This window comes from Lissotriton helveticus, chromosome 4_1 (assembly GCF_964261635.1).
Source record: "Lissotriton helveticus chromosome 4_1, aLisHel1.1, whole genome shotgun sequence".
Taxonomy (NCBI): domain Eukaryota; kingdom Metazoa; phylum Chordata; class Amphibia; order Caudata; family Salamandridae; genus Lissotriton; species Lissotriton helveticus.
Genome location: NC_136063.1, coordinates 1472483398 through 1472509889, shown reverse-complemented (window position 1 = coordinate 1472509889; position 26492 = coordinate 1472483398). Strand labels below are relative to the sequence as shown.

Genomic DNA, 26492 nt, shown 5'->3' with positions numbered 1-26492 from the left:
AAAGGTAAACGTACACTTTTGTGACAAGACAGGATTATTTTTTTATGGGTGGAGTTCTCCGCCCCGACTGCGGAGTCTTCGAAATCCTAAACTTAATACTAACTTGTAGATTATGAATACCAAAGAAACAGGAGCGACCCCTGCAGGTAGGAGCAGTGGGTTGGAGGAGGGGGGGGGGTCAGGAGGGGGGGGAGGGGGCAACTCGACAGACGATGATGGGGAAAATATAATAAATAATTGTTTTTGCCTCATCGGCTTCTGTGGAGTCCCCCCACCCGCCTCACCGCTCTAACCTGCACGGGCCACTCCTGCAAAGAAACGTACACAAAAGTGTATATTTATCTTTGTGAATCAGGCCCTTGCAGTTTAAGTATTGTCGTATACACTTCTTACATTTATGCATTATTACTCTTGTACTTATTTCTTGAAACTTATCATCTGAATCTTATGATATTTCGGTATTTTGTGTCATGGGGCTTCATGTACAAAGTGTTTAATGGTCGCCAACCAACATATTAGGTAAATCTGAGGGTTTGCGACCGTTAAATCATTTTTAGGAATGTACTAAACCCAATTAATGATTTGGAAAAGGTTTTCCGAATCATTAAATGGGTTAAGGAAACAATAAGAAATTGGTATTTGGAAGGGGCGTGTTTAGGGCGTATTTAGGGCGTCCCTTCCAAATACCGGTCGCCTATGGTATGTACTAAAGGTCTGCAACAAAATCCAGTCACAAAACATCAATTTTTACCACCACTCAAAAGAGGTAAGCCATTAGCAAAAAGGAAAGTGGCCCCCACGTGTAGGTTGTCAAGACATTTTTTAGGAGCAGCTGTGGTTCTAAAACAGGTTTGTGCAACTTTTCATTTTGTTTGTAAATGTATTGTGTTTTCCTGTAAGGAAAATGGGATGCTTTAAAAAAAAGATACTTTATCTAAAAGCAAGCACAGATATGGTGGTCTGCTGATCCTAGCAGGACACCATCCCTGTGATTGTGGTCAAACTACAATGCTGTATTTTGTGAAATACATAGCTCAGTTTCCAAAATCAAGAAATAGATACGCTAAAAGTTGATTTCCCAATTTATGACCACTTTTACCTAATGGTTTCTTTGCACATGAGGCCCCAGTTCGTTAAGAATGGGTGTGCCTTTACAGTCAGAGGACATTGTTGAATTAATTGGCACGTGCACTTATTACCAGATGAAAACATATTTTTTCTTTATAAATACATGTTTGGTATTGGCTTCTCTCATCTTCTGTTCTGTCTTACAGTTACCTCTAATTTATAATAATCGCTGTGTTACTCTGTAATGAGAGCTGCCATCTCTTTTTGTAGATCTGGCACTATTTAAAAACATATTAAGCAAACAATAAAATAGTAAAAATAAAACTTCAATATTTTAGCCCTCTTTAACCAGCAACTTAAAGGGCTGATCTTCTTCCGTTTGGACACCACACGTATAGACAATGTGTTAGTGTGGAAATTAACTTGTTCAGCGGTGGGAGGAGTGTTGTGTTCTATATGTTCCAGTGCACAGAATAGACAGGTGCACATATTCACAGGGGCCTGTCACATGTGAACATAGCAGGAACAAAAGTCCCATCTATCCTATAACATTAAAATAACTAGTACCTCCAACTAACTGTTTAGGTTCAGGAAACAGATATATTTGCACCATATTCTAACTCATGCCAAAGGTAATATCTCACCCATCGGTTTTAGTATTTACCATGCGTAGAATTACCTCCTGTAATACCGAGGCCCTGGTAATAAAACCTTGAGTTCTTAATTTGCATTTACAAAAAAAAACAATTCACAAGTGGGTCAAATTAGCTTTTCTTTACTTTTCAATCCTCCATATAATTGGCCCATTTCAGAAACTGTCAGCCACCTGTGTTTTACTTTGGTTCCCAAAAAAGTGCAATCAGTGAGGGCGAATGAAGGATCAGCCGAAAAATGCAGTGTAAGATGGAATGTTGCTGTAGGGAAATCCGCCACTATACCTGGATTGTTACAGTCACACATTTAAAGGATGCAACATGCTTGTTCCCAGAGGAGAGATTTGTGGGTGGTGAATGGGAATGTGGGAACCATCAACAACTTTTTGGTATTCGCAGTGTTTTGCCTCTGATTTTTTAAACCCAATTTGGACACTTCATTTTAAATGCTTAAAATCCTGGAGGAAGTGTGTATTGGTATTGAAAGTGTCCTACACGCCCCATTTTTCAGGGTACGTGGGAAAAGGGAATCCTGCATTTGGAAAATGATTATATTACATAAAGACTTCAAGGTAGAGAACACTTTGAGAAAAAATGCTAATTTCCTTCCTATAAAGTTCCGAAGATTGTCTGTGCTGTGGACAGTCCTCAAATGTAAAGTGAGAAAGATAGGAAATGCATATATGACTTGCATAGATTTCCAGATATGTTCTTAGATATTTTTGTAAATCCCCTAAAATTCATAAATTCATTGGTTCATACCTTTAATTCTTAGATATGTATAATTAATTCAACATATTTGTGAAACGGTTCGTGAATATATTGAAAGTCTTTGACATGACATCTAGTCTTGTTAAAACTACCACGTGTTCATGCCTTTGATTGGGCCTGCTAGCCTAGGCTTTCTCTCTTGTTTTGGTTATTCTTACCCGCAATATTTCTTCTAATGCAATACTATTGATCATTGTGTTACTATTTTTATTTACAACCCCATCTCTCCAATAAAAAAAACTTCTTTGCTGTTTATTGGTGAAATGAAGGTGAAATCTCTTACAAGGCACATGCAAAATTCGATTTCACTCCGAAGAGGAGGGTGACCAGCTCTCTCATACAATGTTTTCCTCATTTAACCGTCCTTCACCAAACACTTTCTTTCCTTCCTTCTTGTAGGTCATGGGGATATTTTCAAGTGCTGTGTAACTTTTGCAAGTAAATTGGATTTTAGCCCAGTGCAGCTCACTTGATGATGAATTCGTGTCTGCTCAGGCACCTTTGCCCTCTGCATTCAATGTTTGCTCTAGTCATCAAAGCAATACCAGAATGCCTGGCTTTGGTCTTTATGAAAGGCCACCTGGGGTCACCAATCATCTTATAGCTTCAAGCTGTTTATACCCATTGCTGTGCTCAAAGCAGCCAGTGCACCTGGAGGACCACAGAGGCTGGTACTGCTGTTAATGCAAATAAACTGGGCTCGGACTTTCTAAAGTCACCGCTCTGCTATCGATGCTGAAAAGTCCTTCCACAAAAAGTTGTGGAATAATATTACATGTTCTCTTGTCAATACGAGATGCACAGAATTAAAGGGTGGAGATGCCAGGGCGGGAGGTATGGATTCTGTCCGCCATCTCCCCCCTTGATTCCTGACCCGAAAATGCTTTTCATGAACTTTATTGCTCGCCCTTCCCAGCAATTCTGAGCAGTTGGTACATGTGAATGGGAGATGGAACATCGTTTACAACGCGGTGTTTACACCGCAGTGCCTTTACGACGATGCCATTACAGCGCAAGTCGTTACTACGACTTGCGCTGGATGGCGCTGTTGGGCAAGGAATGTTGTAATTTTATATTCCAACACCTTCCCTACTGTTACGTGGACTGGTGTTGGAATATAAAATTATAATATTCCAAAATCCGCGCCCTCCAACGCAGTCGTTGTAACGACTTGCATTGTAATGCCCGCGTTGTCAAGTACTGCGATCTTTTAGATCGCGTTGTACTGACATACATCCTAATGGGAGGGAAAAGAGGGTGCACACGTTGCTGTGCAGTGGCCGTGGAGTGGAAAGGGTCTTCAGCCACGGGGCGGAGCGTTGCATGCTTCTCCGGTTATGCAGCTGGAGGGTCTTCGGCATCTGAGCCTTCTAACTGTCCTGGAGGGCCAGGTCTTGCTGGATGCACTTCTGCAACCGGTAAAATAGAGCCTGGTATCCCCAGACCCAGTCATTTTGAGTGCAGAAATGATGGACCGCTCAGAATCCACCGGGGCAATATCAGTAGCAGCAGGTTATGGAGGAGTGGCAGGGTGGGCGGGCCAGGGGGGGATGGGGTGTTGGGAACAAAAATAAATAAATAAGTAAATTAAAAAAGACAACTGCAGCCAGCTGCGTAGCGCTCTTCTGTACCTCACTTCCTTGCAGGCACATGCTCCCAGACTTGACTGCAGCCAATCCTGAGGCTGCTCTTATGTCATGAGAGCAGCCTCAGGATTGGCTTGAGCACTCTGAATTTGCACTCCCAGAGACACTGGGAGCCTGTACCTGCTCTCTCCATCCAGCAGCAACGCAGCGGGGTTGGAGAGAGCTTCACTGCGCTTGATGCTTTGGCCGGCCTGAGACAGCCGGCCAAACCGTAATGCGCAGTGAATGCATTTCACCAATCACTCCCCCCGGGCCCCGCCCCCGAGACTTGGCAGGAAAAGAAAAATCAACCGATAATAAAACGTGTTTATTATCATTTTATTTTTCCTTTCCTGCTGTTTTGAGATGGGGGGGGAGGGGCGACGCTCCTCCCCCATAGCGGAGGAGCCACTGATGTGCAATATGCTGAATTTGAAATATTGTATTGTATTATAATTGCATTTATATAGCGCTTACTACCCCATACGAGGCGTTGAAGTTCTTTTTCGGCGAGTAGCACGCTACTCCGGGACCCATAAAGGATTAGTGTTGAATTATTAGGGTGAAATATGAAAGTAATTAAAGTGGTGGATATGTTAGTCAGTTATTTGGATTCGGAAGGATAGTGGAAGGATAGAAGAGGAAAAAAGGTTTGTATTTATATAGCACTTGTTACCCCTGATGGGGTGTTGAAGCGCCTTTTTTGGGGCGGTAACATGCTACTCTGGAAACGCACGAAGGATTAGTGGTGAATTAGTATGGTGAAATATGAAAATAATTTGAGTGGTGGATATTAGTTGGTTATTTAGAGTGAGAAGGATAGCGGAGGGGGAGAAAGGTTTGCATTCATATAGCGCTTGTTAAACCTGAAGGGGTGTTGAAGCGCTTTTCTGGCGAGTAGCACGCTACTCCGGAACCCATAAAAGGATTAGTGTTAATCAATAATAGGTTATTGATGTGCTTTTCCCGCATGACGATTTGAAATCCATTGTTCTATTCATTCTCTGTTTGTTAGTGCGGGTATAACATTGTCAAGCTTAATATAGATGTAAAACTAAAAAACATATTTACACCTAAAAGAGGCTGACGGAGTTAAAAAGAATTTCTGAAGAGAATAAATGGCATTCCACAGACTTGATCAACAATACACACCTTCATATTTTTTCGAGAGGCCGCTTTGTTCTGGAACCCTGTGAACTGAAGTGATGAGCATATATATTTATTCTCTTTAAAGAGATCATAGTAAGGACTAACCCTGGGCGAAGCGCTACGCTACGCTCGCGGAGTTTGCGAAGTTTGCGCAACTTCGCACTACGCGAGCTGCACGTAGCACAGTGCGAACATGCGTAGTGCAGCGTAGCGTAGTGCAGCGGTCATTTTTTGCTTGTTCGCGTTCCTGTACGTCATGTTCGCGACCGCGAGCAAGCAAAATTACATCCCGGCGAGATTCTCAACGCGGGGAGGTCAGGTTTCTCATTGTGAGTGGTTGCGCATGCTCGCGACCGCTCTCAATGAGAAACTACCTGTTCGCGTTGAGAAAGCTGCCGCTCGAGTAATACTCTACTCGAGCAGCAGAAAACTACAGCTCGCACTGTGCAAGATGCCGTTTTCAATGCTTGCACAGTGCCGGATGCTTGTCCGCACTGTGCAATCATTGAAAACGCATCTTGCACAGTGCGAACATGCTACTACGCAGCTCGCGTAGTGCTACGTGAAGTTCGCGTAGTGCGAAGTGCACTTCGCGTAGCTTCGCGTAGCGCTACTTCGCGAACTACGCCCACCCCTAACGGACTGCAGGGATTGCCAAAGTGTTGAAAAACACACACATCACGTCCACATTGAGTCTATGGTGTCTCTACATAATTCATTGTGACAAGGTTTGCACCTTACTGCTCAACTAAAATGGAACGGAGCACTTGATTCTTATTTAATGAAGCCAACTGCCTATATTTGCTGTAAAGTAACTTGTAAAAATATTTCTTTGGGTCTTAGTTTGAAGATGGGATTCTGGATATCTGCCTGTATTTGATGGATCGAGCTCAGATGGATCTCTCTGGACGTGGAAACCCCATCAAAATCAGTCGCATTGCTTCTGCAATGGTAGGACCTGTTTTCTGTAAATAAGAATGTGAATCGAATCTAATATGTCTTTATGAAAGTTCTGGGTGTGCGCCTTGGCAAAGAAAACAAGCATTGGCAAAGCAAATTAGTCTCGACTTTGGGACCTACTGGCTTTGCAAATTATTTTTTGGCAATGCTGATCAGCATTGGTCAAAAGCAATGTTTTCTTTTTCAATGCTGTTTATTATCAACAAAAAAAGCACAATGCGTGTGTGTGTGCATCATTCTGTAGGCACACGCATCCGTCAGCTACAGCATAATGCAAGAGCAATTTTCTTTTATTTTTATTGACCGATCTAAGATGATGGATGTTACTCAGATCAGCCAATAAAAAGAAATTGTAAGTGCACAAAAGTGTTTTTGTGGAAGGCTAGCAGTAATTTACTGCCTGACCTCTCAACATTTATATATATTTATATATATATATATATATATATATATATATATATATATATATATATATATATATATATATATATATATATATATATATATATATATATCGGCTCCAACAAACCCTCACCGTCAATTCACAGGAATCAGGTAGCAGCACTCGGGGGTAAATACACGATTAAAGTTTATTTTTCCACAACGCGCTTCCGGTACTCGGCCTTCGTCAGTGTTCAAAACAACGGAGTGCCGCGAAGCCACAATGTATTTAAAGTCATCACGTGATACTAATGCATGACACAAAGATAGGACCATTGGAGGTGAACCCGGTCGCCATCTTGGAATCACCTCCAATGGTCCTATCTTTGTGTCATGCATTAGTATCACGTGATGACTTTAAATACATTGTGGCTTCGCGGCACTCCGTTGTTTTGAACACTGACGAAGGCCGAGTGCCGGAAGCGCGTTGTGGAAAAATAAACTTTAATCGTGTATTTACCCCCGAGTGCTGCTACCTGATTCCTGTGAATTGACGGTGAGGGTTTGTTGGAGCCGATATTGAGGTCGGGCGCACCCCCGACGAGCAGGCACCAGCCAAAGAGTGCGACAGGCAGGTGCAAGAGGAGCGTCTATATATATATATATATATATATATATATATATATATATATATATATATATATATATATATATGCTCCAAGTTCGCCTAAGCTGGCGAGGGCGCACTCAGGGATCAGCTATAACCCATAGACTCCCCAGCACACAATCTGCAGCCTGACGCGTTTTGCTAATATAGCTTTTTCAAAGGTTGTTTACCTCTGTGTCCCGGCAGCGTTCGCAGCTCCTCAACTGTATATCAGCCGCCTTCTGATAGGCTATGCTCTAATGAGCCTCTCACAGCAGTCTCCCACAGAATCGTGGTTAACGAAGTCCTGCATCATCTTCCCTGGATGGGTGCCGTTAAGCAGAGGTCCATCAATGCACGCCCTGGATGGGCCCTGCGCACTGCATGTATTTGTAAAAAGAATGGCCGGGGTGAATGAGCCTCAGAGGAGCAGGTGGCGAGAAGAAATTGGAAGGAAGCAAAGTAGGTGGGGGGAAGAGGGAGAGAGCAACATGGGGCCAAGCACACAAGGGACACAGCAAAATAGGGGTGGGAAAGAAGCACACAAAGAAAACTGTAACATGGATCGCAGGGGTGGGGCGAATAAGTACATGGGAGAGAAAACAAGCAAACACATGTTAGGGGAAGCAGGTGTTTAGCAGGGGAGTGGGGAGAGGAACGCATGAGGGAAAGTTCTGGAAAACACATGCACTCTGATGGAGTGCTTAACCAAAAAGAAAAAAGCAGTTAACTAAAAGTGAACAGTGGATGATGAAGAGGCTGTGCTCCATGGGAGGATCAAATACAAGATGGATGAGGTTTGGCTTGCGACCAACAAGATGGCCACGCTCTACATCAACTGAGTGTGGCACAATTATACCCATTCCTTTACATTGGGGCTCAGGAGCTAGAGGTCCGAGGCTCCCTCTGTGACTCGTCTGAAGCTTCAATAACTACCTCACTGACCTGCTGATCATCTTCTACTGCGTTTTGTATCCTCCAAGGTGGAAGCTCGTGACTAGGCTCTATTCGTGATCATATGGTGAAGACAGACATCAAAAAAGAGAATCTCACATTTGAGCATAAAAATTTGGGCAGCACACATTCAAGACCTAGCTCCCCACCGAACACATGCTCCATCGATCAACAAGACACAGATATCAAGGCGATTCCCCTCAACATGAAGCCCAGCCTACTGGTCACCGATGCTAAAACTGACCACATGACCGCACGGATGGATCTCATGAAGGATCGGCTGGACAAACATGGGGACTGTCTTGATGAAGCAGAATGTTGCATCTCTAGCCTGAAGGATATGCTATCTTGTGCAGATTTGTAGAACACAGTATCACCCAGGAGGGTATTCTGGCACTGAGCAGGATTGAACCTAGGCAAGCTTAAGGCATGTGGGACCACTCAAAAAGCCCAGTTTTCAGTTTCTTGCTGAACTGAAGACGTGAGAAGATGATATCACCCTGGGCTTTCAAAATACCCTACACAGTACGGCGAGTAAACTGCGCAGATTCGCAATGAGGAACGAAGATCTCACCATCGTCCTGGAATTCACCAATATGGGTAAATCAGAAACATTGGAGTGGGTGCCTAGATCTCTGGGACCGGGGGCCCTCATCAGGGACCACACTTGGCCCATTATAGCCCAGCCCTCGACACAGTGTTGCATCTGGCTAGAGGGAAGGGAAGGCAGCAAATTATCTGTTACCCTAACCACCATTGCGCTGCAGGAAGCAAGGAGAGCCTTCATAGCCACCAATAAGATGGTCAGAGAGCAGAACAATAAATAAGCAATGTTATACCATCCTCGACAAAAAATACAAAGTCAGGACCAAACAAAAATATTCTAAAACTCAAAAGAGGCCTTGCAGTTTTTTAAGACATTTTCTAAAACCACTAAAGGTGCGGATCAACCACACATAGTATCACCACAGGTGTCAGAGGTTCTCCCCTGGCGACTGAGAACTGTAGAAGAACACCGAAGATGAACATTGTGATATATAATGCCATATCTGCGAGGTCCTGGAACGTTGGATTTCTTCTTTTTCCCAGTTGGCTGCTCTTGGCATGGGGGGGAGGGAAGACTGCCTAGGCATGTTCCTACACATTTAGGGCTGAAGAGCACTAGGCAGACAATGTGGACATGGCAACACACTTACCTTGCTTTGTAAGTACTATTGTTGGGGACTTGAGGATGATGGCAATGGTTTCTCATTGTGCTAAAGCCTTTACAACGTTTATTTCCTATAGTCAGGTGTTCAAAAGGGACTTTTCGTTTTGTATGGAATACAGTGGCTCAACATACTCTAATTCCGGGTGATGGCAGACATATCTCTAAGCACCAGAAATTACACCAGAAGACTTATTCTGGAACATCAAAGGGCTGGGTAATCATAAGAAGCAGTGATTGATAAGAATGTAATAAAACACAAACGAGAGCATGAGGAGGTTTAAAGACCTGTAGGGTCCAACTCCCCGAATTACAATATCACAGAACACAACAAGGCCACCTGGGTCTACATGGAGAGTTAAGAGATGTAAGGATCTGGGATTTCCCTTTTACGGGACGGTTCCCCTCACCCACACAAGGGTGGCATGCTTCATCATAGGGAAACCTAGTTGTAATGTGGGCTACAACCCCCTTTCCGAGAGGGAGGACCTCAGGGATATATTCAGTGTTTTAACTAGAGGTGCAGTATTGTATTTTTAAAGGTTGATACTTTGTGGCACGACATTCGCATCACTATCATTCTCCCCTTTCTTCTTTTTCACGTTACTCACAGGTTTTTCCTTTTGGTCCTGATGAAAACCGCGACACCTCTACGGAGGGCACTAGGCAGAAATATGTTGACCAACACCTATCTATGACATGTTGAATTCCCTCCTTTTATAGTACTTAATTTGTAGTCCTGGCCTCTATGGAGGCCCCAATAACATTTTCAGGCCTACCATAGATTTAGATTTAACTCACACACCATTTTCAGTTTTTTCCGTCACCAAATTCCGCCTACATCATTGGTTTTAGGAATCCTCTAGTTAAAACATTATTGGTTTTAGGAAACCTCTAGTTAAAACACTGAAAACATCCCCGAGCTCCTTTCTCTCAGAGAGGGGGTTGTAGCCCACATTGCAACTAGGTTTGCGATGTAAGGAGGTTTCCCTGTGATGATGCATGTCACCCTCGGGTGGGTGAGGGGAACCATCGTGTAAAAGGGATATCCCAGATTCTTACATCTCTTAACTCTCCACGTAGACCCAGGTGGCCTTGTTATATTGATAAGAATGTACCTGGAGTGACATAGCATAGAGATTGTAATGCTTTGGGAGGAGCACCTTGGAGGTGGGCTGACCTGTACTTTTGCTGAGAGCTGGGGACAGTCCAATTATGTTGCCTTTTACAGCACTTACATGAGAGGTGTAGCAAAGCTTATTAAAAAAAAATTAGGTATTAAACCACTCCATATACATGGAAATCCTCAGAGCAGATGCCTTATTGTGATAGGATATTTACAACAAGGGGTGGTGATGGACAGAGTCTCTGAATTAAGCAGAATACTCTCACCCAGTCAAAAGATCAGGGCTAGATCCAACACCGTTTTTTAGCTCATTGCACCATCCCAGTTTCAGAACCTGGCTGTATGCAAATTAGTCTGTCCCTGGCCCAGTGCATCATGGGAACAGGGCAGACCAGACTACAAAAGCCAATTCTTACACTGGGAAGGAAACAAGCTTCCGGGGACCGGTTTCTGGCATTTCAGCCGTCTTCGGCCCGGCTTGCTTGAATCCTGATGGTGCAATGAGCAAGGGACTCACATCTGAGTATACCCTTCTACGCTTAGGGTGGACAAAAATATTTACAACAAGGGGTGGTGATGGACAGAGTCTCTGAATTAAGCAGAATACTCTCATCCAGTCAAGAGATCAGGGCTAGATCCAACACCGTTTTTTAGCTCATTGCACCATCCCAGTTTCAGGACCTGGCTGTATGCAAATGAGTCTGTCCCTGGCCCAGTGCATCATGGGAACAGGGCAGACCAGACTACAAAAGCCAATTCTTACACTGGGAAGAAACAAGCTTCCGGGGACCGGTTTCTGGCATTTCAGCCGTCTTCGGCCCGGCTTGCTTGAATCCTGATGGTGCAATGAGCAAGGGACTCACATCTGAGTATACCCTTCCACGCTTAGGGTGGACAAAAATATTTACAACAAGGGGTGGTGATGGACAGAGTCTCTGAATTAAGCAGAATACTCTCACCCAGTCAAGAGATCAGGGCTAGATCCAACACCGTTTTTTAGCTCATTGCACCATCCCAGTTTCAGAACCTGGCTGTATGCAAATTAGTCTGTCCCTGGCCCAGTGCATCATGGGAACAGGGCAGACCAGACTACAAAAGCCAATTCTTACACTGGGAAGGAAACAAGCTTCCGGGGACCGGTTTCTGGCATTTCAGCCTTCTTCGGCCCCGCTTGCTTGAATCCTGATGGTGCAATGAGCAAGGGACTCACATCTGAGTATACCCTTCCACGCTTAGGGTGGACAAAAATATTTACAACAAGGGGTGGTGATGGACAGAGTCTCTGAATTAAGCCGAATACTCTCACCCAGTCAAGAGATCAGGGCTAGATCCAACACCGTTTTTTAGCTCATTGCACCATCCCAGTTTCAGAACCTGGCTGTATGCAAATTAGTCTGTCCCTGGCCCAGTGCATCATGGGAACAGGGCATACCAGACTGCAAAAGCCAATTCTTACACTGGGAAGGAAACAAGCTTCCGGGGACCGGTTTCTGGCATTTCAGCCATCTTCGGCCCGGCTTTCTTGAATCCTGATGGTGCAATGAGCAAGGGACTCACATCTGAGTATACCCTTCCACGCTTAGGGTGGACAAAAATATTTACAACAAGGGGTGGTGATGGACAGAGTCTCTGAATTAAGCAGAATACTCTCACCCAGTCAAGAGATCAGGGCTAGATCCAACACCGTTTTTTAGCTCATTGCACCATCCCAGTTTCAGAACCTGGCTGTATGCAAATTGGTCTGTCCCTGGCCCAGTGCATCATGGGAACAGGGCAGACCAGACTACAAAAGCCAATTCTTACACTGGGAAGGAAACAAGCTTCCGGGGACCGGTTTCTGGCATTTCAGCCGTCTTCGGCCCGGCTTGCTTGAATCCTGATGGTGCAATGAGCAAGGGACTCACATCTGAGTATACCCTTCCACGCTTAGGGTGGACAAAAATATTTACAACAATTATTTTGGCCACCATGAGTGTGGAAGGGTATGCTCAGACATGAGTCCCTTGCTCATTGCACCATCAGGATTCAAGCAAGCCGGGCCGAAGACGGCTGTAATGCCAGAAACCGGTCCCCGGAAGCTTGTTTCCTTTCTAGTGAAGAATTGGCTTGGTAGTTTGGTCTGCCCTGTTCCCATGATGCACTGGGCCAGGGACAGACTAATTTGCATATAGCCAGGTTCTGAACTGGGATGGTGCAGTGAGCTAAAAAACGGTGATGGATCAAGCCCTGATCTGTTGACTGGGTAGGAGTGTTCTGATTAACTCAGATACTCTGTCCATCACCACCCCCTTTTTATAATTATTGTGATAGGAGCCCTATTTATCAATGTTCATGCCCCCAATGCAGGCTCCCCGAGTTCTTCAAAGCTATCATTGTGACACCTCGGGCTGTAAATATTGTATGGGGTGAGAATTTCAATTTAGTGCTACAGAACGACCTTGATAGCAATAATCCTACTCATGTAGATTACCCACAGCCGCAGCTTGCCTTCTGAAATAGATGATTGAGGTGGAGGAGCTAGTAGATGTCTGAAGGGCAAATGAGGAAATGGGCATACTAATTTCAGTAATTGGCCCATAATACCCACTCCTGCATTGACTTTTTGACTAGTATTGACTCAGACGATGCTAAATGGGTGGGGAGTCCTGCACACTATCTGAACATTCCCCCATACTACTGCAGCTTGAGCTACCTGACAGTCCTATGCATAATAGGATATGGTGTTTCAAAATGAGTTAGGTGATATGTTATGCTCCTATAGAATTCTGGTGCAACAAGAGTGCCTCTACATGGGATGCCCAGACATGCAGCTATGGGGAGGGAGAACACCGAGTAGAACTATATCATGGTTGGGAAAGAAAGCTCACCCGATGCTATGAAGGGTGAAGGTGGAGAGATAGTGGGGGCAATAAGCGGATCTTATATAATTTGATCATTACTATGAGCAGTTATATGCTAGCAGATCTGCATCCACATTCGAGCATATAGAGGAGTTCCTTAATAGTGTTATGCTTGCATGGATAGAAGGTGGGGCTAGGACTTTCCTACAGGAACCAATAGACTCCAAGGAGATGTTACTGGCAATAGAGGGACTCAGGGGAGAGAAAGGCCCAGGGATAGATGGCCTGATGGCTGAGTTCTACAAAACTCTTAAGACCTTGTAGCCCATCGACTGGTGGACTTTTATCAGGAAAAAGTCCAACAGGAGGTTCTCCCACCCTTGGTTAGAGAAGCCATGGTAACAGTTATCTTAAAACAAAGGAAAGACCCGTAGGACTGTGGGTCTTATCGCTCATTAACATTAACTGATTTAGATAACAAGATAATGGCAAACTGGCCTAGTCCACTTATGTGGAGCCTTGCGCTTTCTGGGCCATCCGGCTTCATTCGTGGCACTGCCATGTGCAACTACTTTAGGAAGCTGTTTGCACTTATGCACCAGGTTAGGCCTGAGATGATGCATTGTCTGTATTTTTAGATGACGAAAAGGTATTCGAAACACTTGAGTGGTCGTATCTGCTTCGTAGGCTGGGTGTGAGTGCTAACATTATAGAGCTAATTAAATTATTGTTTGTGGCCTTGATTGCGAGGGGCTGCAATAATAGTTGCATCTCACTGACTTTCCAGATGCACAGGAGTATGCGGCAGGGCTGCCTGCTATCTCCAAGCGCCTTTGCGATCACTATAGAGCCCTTGGCCTCCTGATGGCAAGAATGTTACAGCCGCAGAGACATTACTTTGCTGTATCAGGATGTCTTTTTATCACTCTATGAGGATGATAGTATGCTCTATGTTAGTCGTTCAGCTTTAAATTGAACTCACCCGATCGAAGAAATAATAATTTAGAAAAGTCTCAAAGATACATATAAACTGAACTAAATCAGAGATGCTTCCATTAAATGGGGTTGCTACTAGGCTGCACTTAGACTTCTCACTGTGATGATGTGTTGGGTCAGTTACGTATCCGGTGATAATGATTAACAGAAACAGAGAAAAGGTCATTCAAAGATAACTAGGGCCCGGTCAGGGAATAGCTGCACAATCATATATAATGATCAATCGCAATCCCCTTGTCCATAGCTGACCATGTGGCCCTCATACTTTTGTTCAACAACATCCCCATACACTTCTGTAAGACCTCCTTTGCCCAGTTACAGATTCTCCTATCCAGACTCTTTTGAGGCAGGAAGAACCATAGGTTGAAGTGAGAAACCATACATTATCATTTGACAAGGGGGTTTCCCAGTTGACTTGGAGCGCTACTATAGTGCGGCTCAGGCTAACTATACCACTTACTGGTTTTGAGTGGGGAGCTGCATCTGCACATAGAGTGGGATCAGATTCAGGGAAGAAGCCTGCAGACCAGCATGTCGACTCAACCCAGTCGACCATTGCAATACATCTAAACAGTTTGCTGTACTAGTTGGTCTATTTGGCCAATGGCTCGTACATGTGAGATTGAGAGGGTATATTTCCATGAATGGCATTACTTGATAACACAACTCTCGCCCTCATGCTAGAGAAAGGGGTCAAACTTTGATCGACAAAGCTGGGCTGTTCAAGGGGAGCCGGCTCAACAGTGATCATACATTTAGCAGTTTTGAACAATTCAGGGTGGGAGGGACATCACCGAACCCAGGAGTGTTTCACAATTCAGAACATTGCAAACATGGAAGAGTTGTTGGCCTACCTACCCAGATAAATGCTAGGATTCCACCTCCAACACACTTGCTTAACAATCCGACTAGTAGAGGATGAGTTTCGCAACTCCATAAATCATACATGCACTCTCTTAGGATAGTGGACCACTCAACAATAGTGAAATTGGAAGAAGACCTGGGCGAGCTCTTGGAAATGGGTCCATGGAAATACAGCTGGCTGGGTTTAAGTAAAATCCCTTTTTATTAACTATCTACAGAAGCTTATCTGTTTTAAATCTCTTAACAGATTGCATTACTCTTCCAGTTTCCAATACAAGATCGATTCTACCGGATCCCCGCAATGTGAGAGATGTGGCGCGTAGTAGACTTTTGAGAGCAGGTTGCAAATGTTACAGGGAACATTGTGGAAATATCACTGACATTTAGTCCCAGGGCGATTCTGCCAGGACACACTTAATTAATTCCATCATCGGCCAGGTTAGTGTCTATGCTATTGCTGTTAGCGAAGTGTACGTTGGTGATGGGTCGAAAGCAGGGCATTGCTCCCAGGGTATCAGACTGGCTAAAATATGCGGCCTCAAGAGAGAACATGCCATCAGACTTCACAGCCTTGCAGCACCATAGAGCCAGTCTACGGGATATATGGGCCCAATAAGATATTACCTCCTGTGGATACAAAAGAGTGCCCTGAACTCTGAGCTTGAAAGCGGATTAAGGTACTTTTGTTTGACGGCATTATGCTTCAACCACTGGATTTTTATATCTTTACTAAGTGGACTGTTTGTGATGATCTTACATATGCTATGATTACATATTGTATACACACTGCATCGATAATTGTGTTATGCCTAAACCTGACGAGCGTCAAGATATACATTGTCATATGTTACATTGTATGGACAAAAAAAGTAATCAATAAGGTAGGGGGGGGAAACACAATATGGACATGGGAGCCACTGAATAAGATTCAAGCAAATGATAATGACAAAGTTGGCCAATGGTAAGCAAAGGGCGGGGTGTAAGTCACTGTAACTTCTTGGTAAGGCCACAATAGGTCTTTTACAACCAGAGAGCTTGTGCTCTTTGATTGGTTATTTTTTAGGTCAAGCCTTTCATTTGCTTTTAGATATTCTCGGTATAAATAATTTTACTTACATTACTAAGCATCCTGTACTTTTTAAATGCGAATGTTATACTTTTGCTGTACCTTGTTTTTTTTTAAAAAACAGATTTTATTTGTCACAGGTCACATACATCGCATAGCTCCGTAACCCGGAGACTGCAGCACACATCAATGGAGTTACAATAATGCCGTAGACTTTTATGTCAACACATAACCCCCATCCCCCCACCCCCCGATTGCGTATATGCCATCTCAATTCAATAATTACAAACCAAGTACGTGCTCTGAGATCAGTCCGCACCCCACAAATCACAATCTGCATCCCATTTCAAGCAGGTACATCGGACGCCTCATCTGGCGGCGGGTCAAGTTCCAATCCCCTATAGTCTGCCCATCTCTTCCAAATTCTAAAATGCTTACAGGGGCACCCTCTAGCAAGAAAGATTGGTAACTCGAGTCCCATACAGAAGTCCATCCCAGATCGTCAGGCAGCCGGCGGCAGGGCCTGAGCTACCTTCCAAGCCCTGGCTATATCCCTCTTAGCCAGCGTGAGGCCTAGCAATAGCAGGTGGCGCTTGTATCTGTTGCCCCCAATACCCTCCAGCACATGCAATAATGCTAACCTCGGGGAGAACGGAAGCTCCCAGGCCAACACCTCCGACAAACAGGAGAACACCCCCTCCAAAATCTGTGTAACACAACACAATCCCAAACTGTGTGTAGCAGCGTGCCCTCATGCGTCTCACATCGGAGGCAGTCAGGGGAGCCTATCATTCCCACCCTCCACAGTCGCACCCTAGTGAAATACACTTGATGTAGGTACTTAAATTGCACTGACTGCGGGCGTGTGGCTCTAGCGGCCCCTCGCGGACTCTCCAGTGCCTCCGCCCAATCTTCTTCTTCAAGGTCCCCCACACCCCCCCGCCCACGCTGTGCGCAGCCGCTGTAAATCAATAGAGCAATGAAGGACTAATGTCTGGTATATGCGTGAAATCTTCCGGTCCAGCAACTCACCCATAAACACCTTTGCCTCTAGAGGGCTGAACTCAGGAAGGGACTCCAGTCCCACCAGATGAGGCGTCAAAGCGTGCCTAAATTGCAAATATTGAAAAAATTGTGACCATGGCATACCATATTCATTGCGGAGCTCCTGAAAGGATTTAAGTGTCAAACCAGTCATCACGTCACCCAGGGACGAGATCCCTAATGGAGTCCCAGCCCTGAAAACCTCGCAGCGCCCCCAACTGAGGCAGCCGTCCATTATTCCACAATGGCGTTTCACGTGTCGAAACATTCTACCACCCCATCCTGTGCAAAGTCCTCCACCAAACATGAAGTACCACCTGCATGGCCGAGGGGAGGCCGCTACGCAGCGGCGCTGAGTAGAACAGCATGTGTAATGACCTGTTGCCCATCAGATGTCTTTCCACTGCATAAGCTGGATCTCCCCTATCTCCGTACCACCAGTCATTAAGCACCAGCAGATGTGCCGCCTGATAGTAGGAGAGGACATCCGAGGACGCAAGCCCCCTGTGTACATAGAGAGGAAGCACGTGCATAGCGTGATGCGAGCTGCCCCCCCTCCCACAGAAACCCACCCAAAGCCGAGTTTACCTGCTGAAACCACGTGGCGGAATCAAATAGGGGTAATTCTGAAGTTGATATAGCAGACGGGGGAGCGCCACCATTTTAAAAATAGCCGATCTACCGTAGATGGTAAGGGGCATATGAGACCATGCCTTATGATCCTCTCGTGTGCGGTCCCACAAAAGGGCTAAGTTCCGCTCCGAGACAGTCGGCGAAGCCGAAAGGTAGATGCCAAGGTATTTCATCCCCCCATGAGCGAGCTGAAGAGCGGAGGCCCAATCCTTGGCCCAGTACTGAACGTCCAGAACCCATAGCGTGGATTTGCTCGGGTTCATATATAGTCCTGAAGTCTCTCCAAAGATCTGTAATATACGCAATAGACGCGGTCCCGACCTGTCAATGTCTGTAAAGAAGAAGAGGACGTAGTCGGCATATAAAGGTATTTTATCAACGACACCAGGGGCCCACCTAAATCCCTTGAGCTGAGCATCAAGACGGACCCACGCCGCCAGCGGTTTCATAGCAAGCGCAAACAGATGGGGGAGAGGGGGCACCCCTGACGCGTGCCCCGTTGAATTTTAAAGGTGCGAGATATCGCCCCCCCCCACCCGGACCGACACCGTAAGATCTGTATAAAGCAGCTGCAGGTAAGTCAAGAAGCGGGGGCCCAAATTAAGACGACCCAATAATGCAAACGAATACACCCAACTCAGGGAATCAAACGCCCTATCCATATCCGCCAAGAGTAAAGCCGCTCGCTCTCCAAGCCGCCTCCAAGCCGATATTGCCACGGGCGCCCGTCTGATATTGTGTCGGGTAGCCCTCTGAGGCAGGAATCCACCCTGATCTGGATGGACCAAATCTGCGATATATGGCCTAAGTCTATTAGCCAGCGCCCTAGTCAGTACCTTAGCCTCAATATTAAGGAGAGAGATAGGGCGATAGGACTCATGCCGCTCTGGAGGCCTCCCTGGTTTAAGAAATATCACCACTTCTGCGTGTCTCCAATCCATGGGTAGCGAGCCACTCTCCCGCCCCTCCTCAATTACCGGTCTAAGGTGAGGGCCCAGCTGTACTGAAAAGCGTTTAAAGAATTCACTCGGGAAGCCACTAGGACCCAGAGCCTTCCCCGGTCGCAGCTTCCCCAATGCTGTCATCAATTCGTCGTCTGACAAGGGTTGATCCAACCTCTCCCGCACTTCATCCGAAACCGCCCGGGAGGAGGATCGTCTATAAACTTTTGAACGATCTCTTCCGGGAGAGACTCCTGGGCCGTATACAAATTCTCATAATAGGCCGCAAAACTTGCAGCGATGGCCGAGGCCTCAACAATCGCGCCTCCTCCAGATCAAGGACCCGAGGCAGCGGCTGGGCATGCAAGGAGCCTGGCACAGGCGGTGAAGCATCTTACTAGACTTATCGCCCCATTGATATACCCGACTGCGCGTAGCCAGCCAGGCCTGACGCGCCTCATCCATCAGAACCACAGAGTATTGCTGTTGGGCTAAGATTAATTGTCTCCTTGCCAAACTGCCATCAGCCTCCCGGCCCCTACGATCTAACACCTCAATGTCCGCTTCACGACGTACCAAGTCCCTCCGCCGCTCCCTCCTCGCCGCCACGCACCAGGAGATATCCACGCCCGCAACGTCGGTTTCAAGGCTTCCCAAAGGACTGCAGGAGAGTCCACGGACCCCACATTAGTGACAAAGTAATCAGCTATGGCCGTGGTCAAATGGGCCCTATACTACTCACCTTGAAGGCGCCACCCTGACATACGCCACCGTAACGGCTGCCGCCCTGGGCCTAGCTGGAGCATGAGCGCTACAGGCAAATTATCTGACAGGGCCCTAGGAAATATATCAGCCGACAACACCTTACATGCAAGTCCCCTGGGGACAAAGATATAGTCCAACCTAGAGAAGGACTCATGCACTGCAGAAAAATAGGTATACTCCCTACGAGGTCCATGCAGGTGGCGCCACACATCCAGCCAATCAAGCCCCATTACCATGGATCGAAGTTTGGTAGACGGTCCCCCCTCCAAGGGAATCCCCCCACTCCTCCACCTATCGAGCCCGGGCTCAAGCACGTCATTCCAGTCCCCACCCACTATTGAGATAGTATCCGGCATAGATCCCCACAGCATCAGGAGTCGTTCCACCAACGACCACTGTAGTGGCGGCGGAGCATATACACTGCTGATCATCAACCGATCCCCCCAATTTTGCCCTGTATAGCTACATATCTACCTTGGGTGTCCGTCCATGCCTTCTCGTGTGTATAGGAGACCCTACGATGTATCAAAATCGCAGCCCCCCGTGAACCCCTTGTAAACCCAGAGTGGTAGACTTGATTGAATCCATACCGTTGTAGACACAGAGCCTTAGTACCAAGCAAGTGCATTTCTTGGAGCAATAGTATATCAGCCCCAGCTCTCCTAGCAAACTGCAGAATGGCCCCTCTCTTCACTTTATCAAGCGCCCCGCGCACATTCCAGCTAACTACGCGCAGGGAACCTGGGCCTATCCGCCCTCCACACCCAGCATCAGACATACTAACGAGTAACCGTCCCTTTCACCAGTGCCTCCCCACCTCAGCGCACCTGAAGGATATCGAACATAGAGCATCCATACGCAATCGAACAAACCCCCCAACACCCCAACCCCTCGAACTACCCCTGCCCCACCACCCCATACCTCCCAAACATGGAAGTACCTGTCACGGTCAGAGTAAGGTCTAGTCCCCAACGGGGGGACAAACACCACCCGCTCCAATGGATCCCCAGTGAAACACCCATGACTTTTGGGGGGGGGGAGACCACCCCGCAACCCGTCCACGGCTGCGTGAGCGGGATCCATCATAGATTAATTAGGTCCAACTAAACGCCAAGACAATAATGTCACAAAGTCACTTCTCCAACTGCTGCTTCTCTGGTGACGCGCCCTTCTGGTGGAGGGCCGAGCCGGACCTGGAGCGACACCTGGAGCGGGACCTTCTATTACCACCGTTCTGGCCTCGACCCCCACGGGCCGCATCACTGGAAGAGGATTCGGAATCAAGACTCGGTGGCGTATGGGGACGTAGCCGCACAGTTTCATCAGTCCATTTAAAAACTTCTTCCGGGGAATCAAAGAATACTCTGCGGGACCGATAAATGAAGCTCAGCCTGGCGGGATACAGCAGCGATTGTGAATCTTAAGGTCTCGAAGGCATGCCTTGGCCGCCAGGAAGGACTGTCTCTGCTGCTGCACCATGCGAGTGTAGTCCGGAAAGATAAGGATAGAGGCATTATCATGGGTGAGGGAGGTCTGAGCCCTGGCCTGTCGCAGGACGGTATCACGATCCATATAGTTAAGAAATTTAGCTATAATTGGTCTTGGGCGAGCGCCCACGGTGGGCTTCTGCATGAGGGCACGGTGGGCCCGTTCAATGACAAAGCAACGGGAGAGTACATCAGGGGGGAGCCAGCCCTCCAGCCCCCTCGTCAGGAAACGCTCCATGTTGTCCCCCTCGCAACCCTCCGGAAATCCTACAAAGCGTAGATTGTTCCGCCTAGCACGCCCTTCCGCGTCTTTGACCCGTAGGGCCAGACCCTTCTGTATCTTTTCCATGGCCGCCACCCTCTTCTTCAGGGCCGTGACATCGTCCTCCACCTCCGACACCCGAGTCTCTGCTTCATTAATGTGCTCCACAGCATTCCACATGTCCTGTCGCAGCAGGGTAACGTCGGACCCAACAGCCCCGATCTTGGCATCAAGCATGTCGCGGGACTGTGTGATAGCCGCCTTAAGCGCCGCATTATCAGGCAGTTGACTCTGCGAACCCGCAGAACCGGCAGTAGCCCTGGTACCAGTAAATTTGTCCAGAGTGCCCTGCTTGGCGCTACCACTTCCTCCCTTGTCGCGTGTCATTTTAAGGGCTCACGTCCCGACTGATGAGGGAAGGATTAGGTCCAGGGGAAATCGCACACCACCGCACCAAGGATAAGCGGGGTGTTCCAGGAACAACAGAGTCCCCCAGGTAGGCCATAACTGTCTCCAAATATTAAGGCCACGTGGAGGGCAGCCCTATCCCACCACCAGGAGGTGTTGTCACGACCCCCCGCTCCGCTGCCCGCACTGACCGCCGACTCACACCTGCAGCCTTCCTGGACGCCACTATGAGGTCACCAACAGCCAAGGGACTTCACCAGGACCAGGTCACAAATATCGCCGTGTCACAGTACCACTGCCGCCACATCCACACCACCGCGGACCGACAAGTCTGCCGAGCACGCCAAATCAGGACCACCACCACCTCACAGATATATGTCCAGCAGGGGGGAGGGGGGAGGGGGAACGCCCTCACCACCAAGACTCCCCTAGCGACAATCCCACTCAAGGACAAAGCAAGCTCACCACTGCGAGCCCGGGCTGAGTAAGATGGCCGCCACAGCGTCCGGGGCGCCTAGTCCAGGCCAGATGTCTCCCTCCACCGTCTCCGCTGCCAAATCCTTCAGGGTATCCCCAGGCGGCGTCACTCCATAGCCTTCCGCACTGCAGGAGGGGAGGAGGAGGTCTCCGTCACGGTGCAGTTATTAGGCCCCACCGCAGCCGGCCCGAGTCAAGGAAATGGCTGCCGCCGCCTTCTACTGGGCCCCCGGCCCGGGATAGGGTGTCTCCCTGCCAGCCACTGCCGTCTGTCCTGGGGCCCCGCAGCACCGCCCGGTGAGCAATCCACAGCCAGGAGCGCTCTCTTAACGCGGGCCGCCCCGAGCCACAATCGGTCAAAGCTCCGTGACCCTCCGCCACTCCAGCTCCTCCGCGCCCAGGCCTCAGGATCCACACCAACGGCCAGACGGGCCACGTGAGGCCCTGGCACCGCCCGCTCCGTCTCTCTCCAGGCTGCCCCTCCTCCTCAGACCACGCCGTTACACTCCGCGATCCCCCAGTGAAACCAGAGGAGCACCAGATAATACTGCAACGCCTCCGATGACAGGTTGGAAAGTTTTGGCGTTAGAGGCAGGATATTTTAGCAGGATAGTTGAAGGCTGGCCGGAGCTAGCCTAAGGCACGACCGCCATTGTTGCCGTCCAAGCCACGCCCCCTGCTGTACCTTGTTTTTTACATACTTTGAGGGGCAAGTTTTGTATGTTTGCCTCAGCTGTACTTGTATAAAACTCACCACAATATACATCTCACAGTTAAGTGCATATCAGGCACAATAATGTGAACATTGAGGTAAAAGTGCATATTTTTTTCTTTCTACTGAATCAAGGCACCACTCTATCCAAAATATTGAATCTATTCCAAAGACTTGTGGAAGATAATGTTTACCCTCTATGTTCATTTTTAGGTCGAGCCTGGGCAGCACATGCACTGCTCTGCAAGGCATGCTGTACTCGAGTATGGACTTGAAGATCCGCCCACTCGCCACCCATATTTTTCATTGGCTTGTGGCATTGTCCTTTGTAAATGCTGTCTTCTTATTCTTTAATAGGCTTGTTAGTTCCTCCTTAGTACTGCCTTGTCTTCATTTGTAACCTCTCACGAGGACTGGCCCTTTTACTTCTGTTGTTCAACAGTATGTCTTATTTAGTCTGTAAGCACTATTCTCTTTAATGAGTTTCTCTTACTGCAGGCAGGACAAGCTTTCCTGCAACATTCAGCGCGCTTTGACTTTCCAAGCAGCCCGGGACAATGGAGGGTGCTTCTTTGAAGTGAAATAGGTCTCGCATTTACAAGAGTTTGAGCTATTGACAATGTAAATGGCAATTACTTTTATTTATGGGATAATGATCAAAACATATAAATAAAAGGTATTGTCATTTACAATGCCAATAGCTTAAAGTCATGCAAATACAAGACCTATTGCATTGCAGATGCTTGTTCCTTCTGGCCTCGTTTGCCCATACTTAGCACTCAGAGCCTTTGGGCCTCTGTGGCATTTAATCTATTAAGAGAATTAAAAGATTATACTAAGGATATCCTGACGGCAGCATCTGCATATAGTCCAGTGGGGAGGTCTGTGTATTGTTAGCTAAAATATATCACTCTGGAATTAACTCAGTTAGATTGTGTGCCTCTATTATATTTTTAGGATTTTAAAAGTGTAATTTGGTTCAGGCACTAACTCAGCTTACACCTTCCCATGGCTGATGAAAAGAAGAATATGACTAGTTAAAAAAGCTGATTAACCTTACTTTTTGTTTGAGTAGTTGCAGTCTACGTTTTAGGACATTACGGTGTAAATGAGCCCAGACAGCCTATCAATGTACCATTCAACCTCACTGGCAGAGGGATTGTTATATGTAGACCAGAACAGACCACTGGCTTTAGTAACCAATGACTGGGTACTTTTCCCTGCTCTTTACTGACAATTTAACTATCTAATGTTGTTGCATGGGTGGGAAACAAAGGGGGCAGAGACCTCTTTAGAATTGAAGCCCTGTATCCATTTTGCATTAATGAGGACATGTAGTGTGAAATTTCCCTTGCCCAAGCAAATTTATAGGACATATGGAAATGTGGTAAATGGTGTAGCCAGCCTAAGCAAAATCTGGGATTAGTTCACTAAAAGTGTAAAACTTTTATTAATAGGATTAGGGATTTTTCAAATACAATGCTCAGTTCGACTCACTCTCCTTACAGATTTGAATGAAGAAGAAACTCCAAACACTCTAGACAAATAAACACAGAATGACTGCTGAAGATTGCCCCAGTGCCCTCTCCTGAACTGAATCTACCTATCATTGCCAGGAAAGTCAACTTCCTCATCTGCTCCTATGGCAGTATAGACCTCTGCTTCCTGTTGGTTCCATGCTAGCCTCCTATTAGACCACCAGGTACAAAGAAGCCTGTTAGTTGGTAGTTGTGAAGTCTATAAGAAACAGAGAATCCAGAGATCTGCACCGGACAGTTTTAGAAGCAAAAATGTTGTCCATTCTCTCTGTCTTTTTGAGGATTTTAAAAATCATTGGCATCTTCTAATCTAGTTCCGTACTAAAACCAGGTTATGAGACGCTAGTCTGAAGGGTTCTGACTGATTTGCATGAATCAATCACTACAACCCTGGATCCAAGTAAATTTCAGAGAGACAACCATAGATCATGAAATAACCCAGGGAGTAAACTCTTCCTGGCCAAGAGCTTCATGATGCTCAATTAAGGACCATGATGAAAGCTCTAGCACTTTTCCAGAAAAGATAAGACTATCCTTACCTTTGCAAGCATGTCAACCAGTTCAGGCCTTTTAAATATCCACATGTCGTCTATACCAAAATGAACGAAGGTGAATGCCCACAGAATGTTGATGAGGCTGACATTCTCACTCCTTGTCCAGAGCCAACAGTGCCAACATCTTCCTTTTACCCATCTACCTGGGACTTGAATGAGCAAAATTGCAATGGAGGAGGTGAAGTTTGCCCTTAGAGAGCAGTGTCTAAACTCCAGGCCCACAGTGAATCTGATTTTACATGATGGAGGGAAGGAGGAGAGATTGGGTTTGGAGAAAATGGCTCATGCAAAGAAAATGAATCAGATATGATTCCGAGAAAGCTGACTAACTGCTGATTGTGGACTTGAGGTCCAGAGTGTGGTGCCTCATTCAGAAAAATGGAAGTGCCTGATGGAACCTTGTTAAAGGTGCTTTTGAAGCATGTTAGTTTCCAACAGCGAAGTCTTCTATGATACGTTGGATGGCAGGAATTTCAAATTACTCTTGACTGGATATGATTTCATCAGATGCAAGGAGGAGGCTGAAGAATAGCTGAAGTGTGGAGGATCTGCTGGAAAGAGCAATTGTAGTTACATAGGTATGCAGAAGTTGGAACATTGCATGTAACCACAGTGTGTCATGTGAAACAGAGAAAAGACTTTAGAACAGGGGTGTCCAACATAGGTCTAGGCGGGCCAAAGCCATAGCAGTTTTTCACACTGTCCAAGTGAAATACATCTACCTAAAAATGAAGATCATTTACGTAGTTAGTGGATATCCTGAAATTGAGGCATGGATTTGGCCCTCCGTAACCTAGGTTGGACATCATCGCATTAGAGTAATATGTGAGTCTGTTGTTAGAGCAATGGTGACCACGTGGTGTGAGCATTTGTTCAACCAATCTACTCAATCAACTGATTGCAGCAATAGGACCAAAAGTGGTTAATATCAGGCCCAACAAAAAATTCAATTACTTCAGTATAATTTCAGGAATTTTGTGTTACACTTGTTACATAAAATTACCACAATGACGCCATTATGGCACATCACATAATTAAGCTGCATTGATAGCAAAATATTAGCGTGGGAGCCCAGGAACAGCGCAAACAAACAGCACTTGAGCAGCTGATTTTTCTCAACACTTGTGTTGTTGCAACTATTAATTTAGGGCAAAATGCGCTTTTGAATATAAAATGATGCAAGAACATATTTCACACTGAAATATAGCGCTAAATGCCAGATTTGCAATTTAGTGTAATTTCACTTAAATTTCCAGATGTATTGTGTGAATATGCAAAAGCAAATCACACAAATTTCACATTCCCTTAATAGAAATGAAAGAAGTGTGAATTTTACTTGCAAATCTCCCCTTTATTGTTTCTAAG

General features: G+C 46.4%; 1 protein-coding gene across 1 annotated transcript in view; it reads left to right on the top strand.

Annotated features, from left to right (window-relative positions):
- The window catches only part of F13A1 (coagulation factor XIII A chain), a 485935-nt gene that overhangs the window by 162248 nt on the left and 297195 nt on the right, over positions 1-26492 (top strand). The window contains exon 6 of the mRNA XM_078688057.1: positions 6110-6217. Within this exon, the coding sequence (XP_078544183.1) occupies positions 6110-6217 (108 nt within the window). The remainder of the gene's footprint in view (positions 1-6109; positions 6218-26492) is intronic.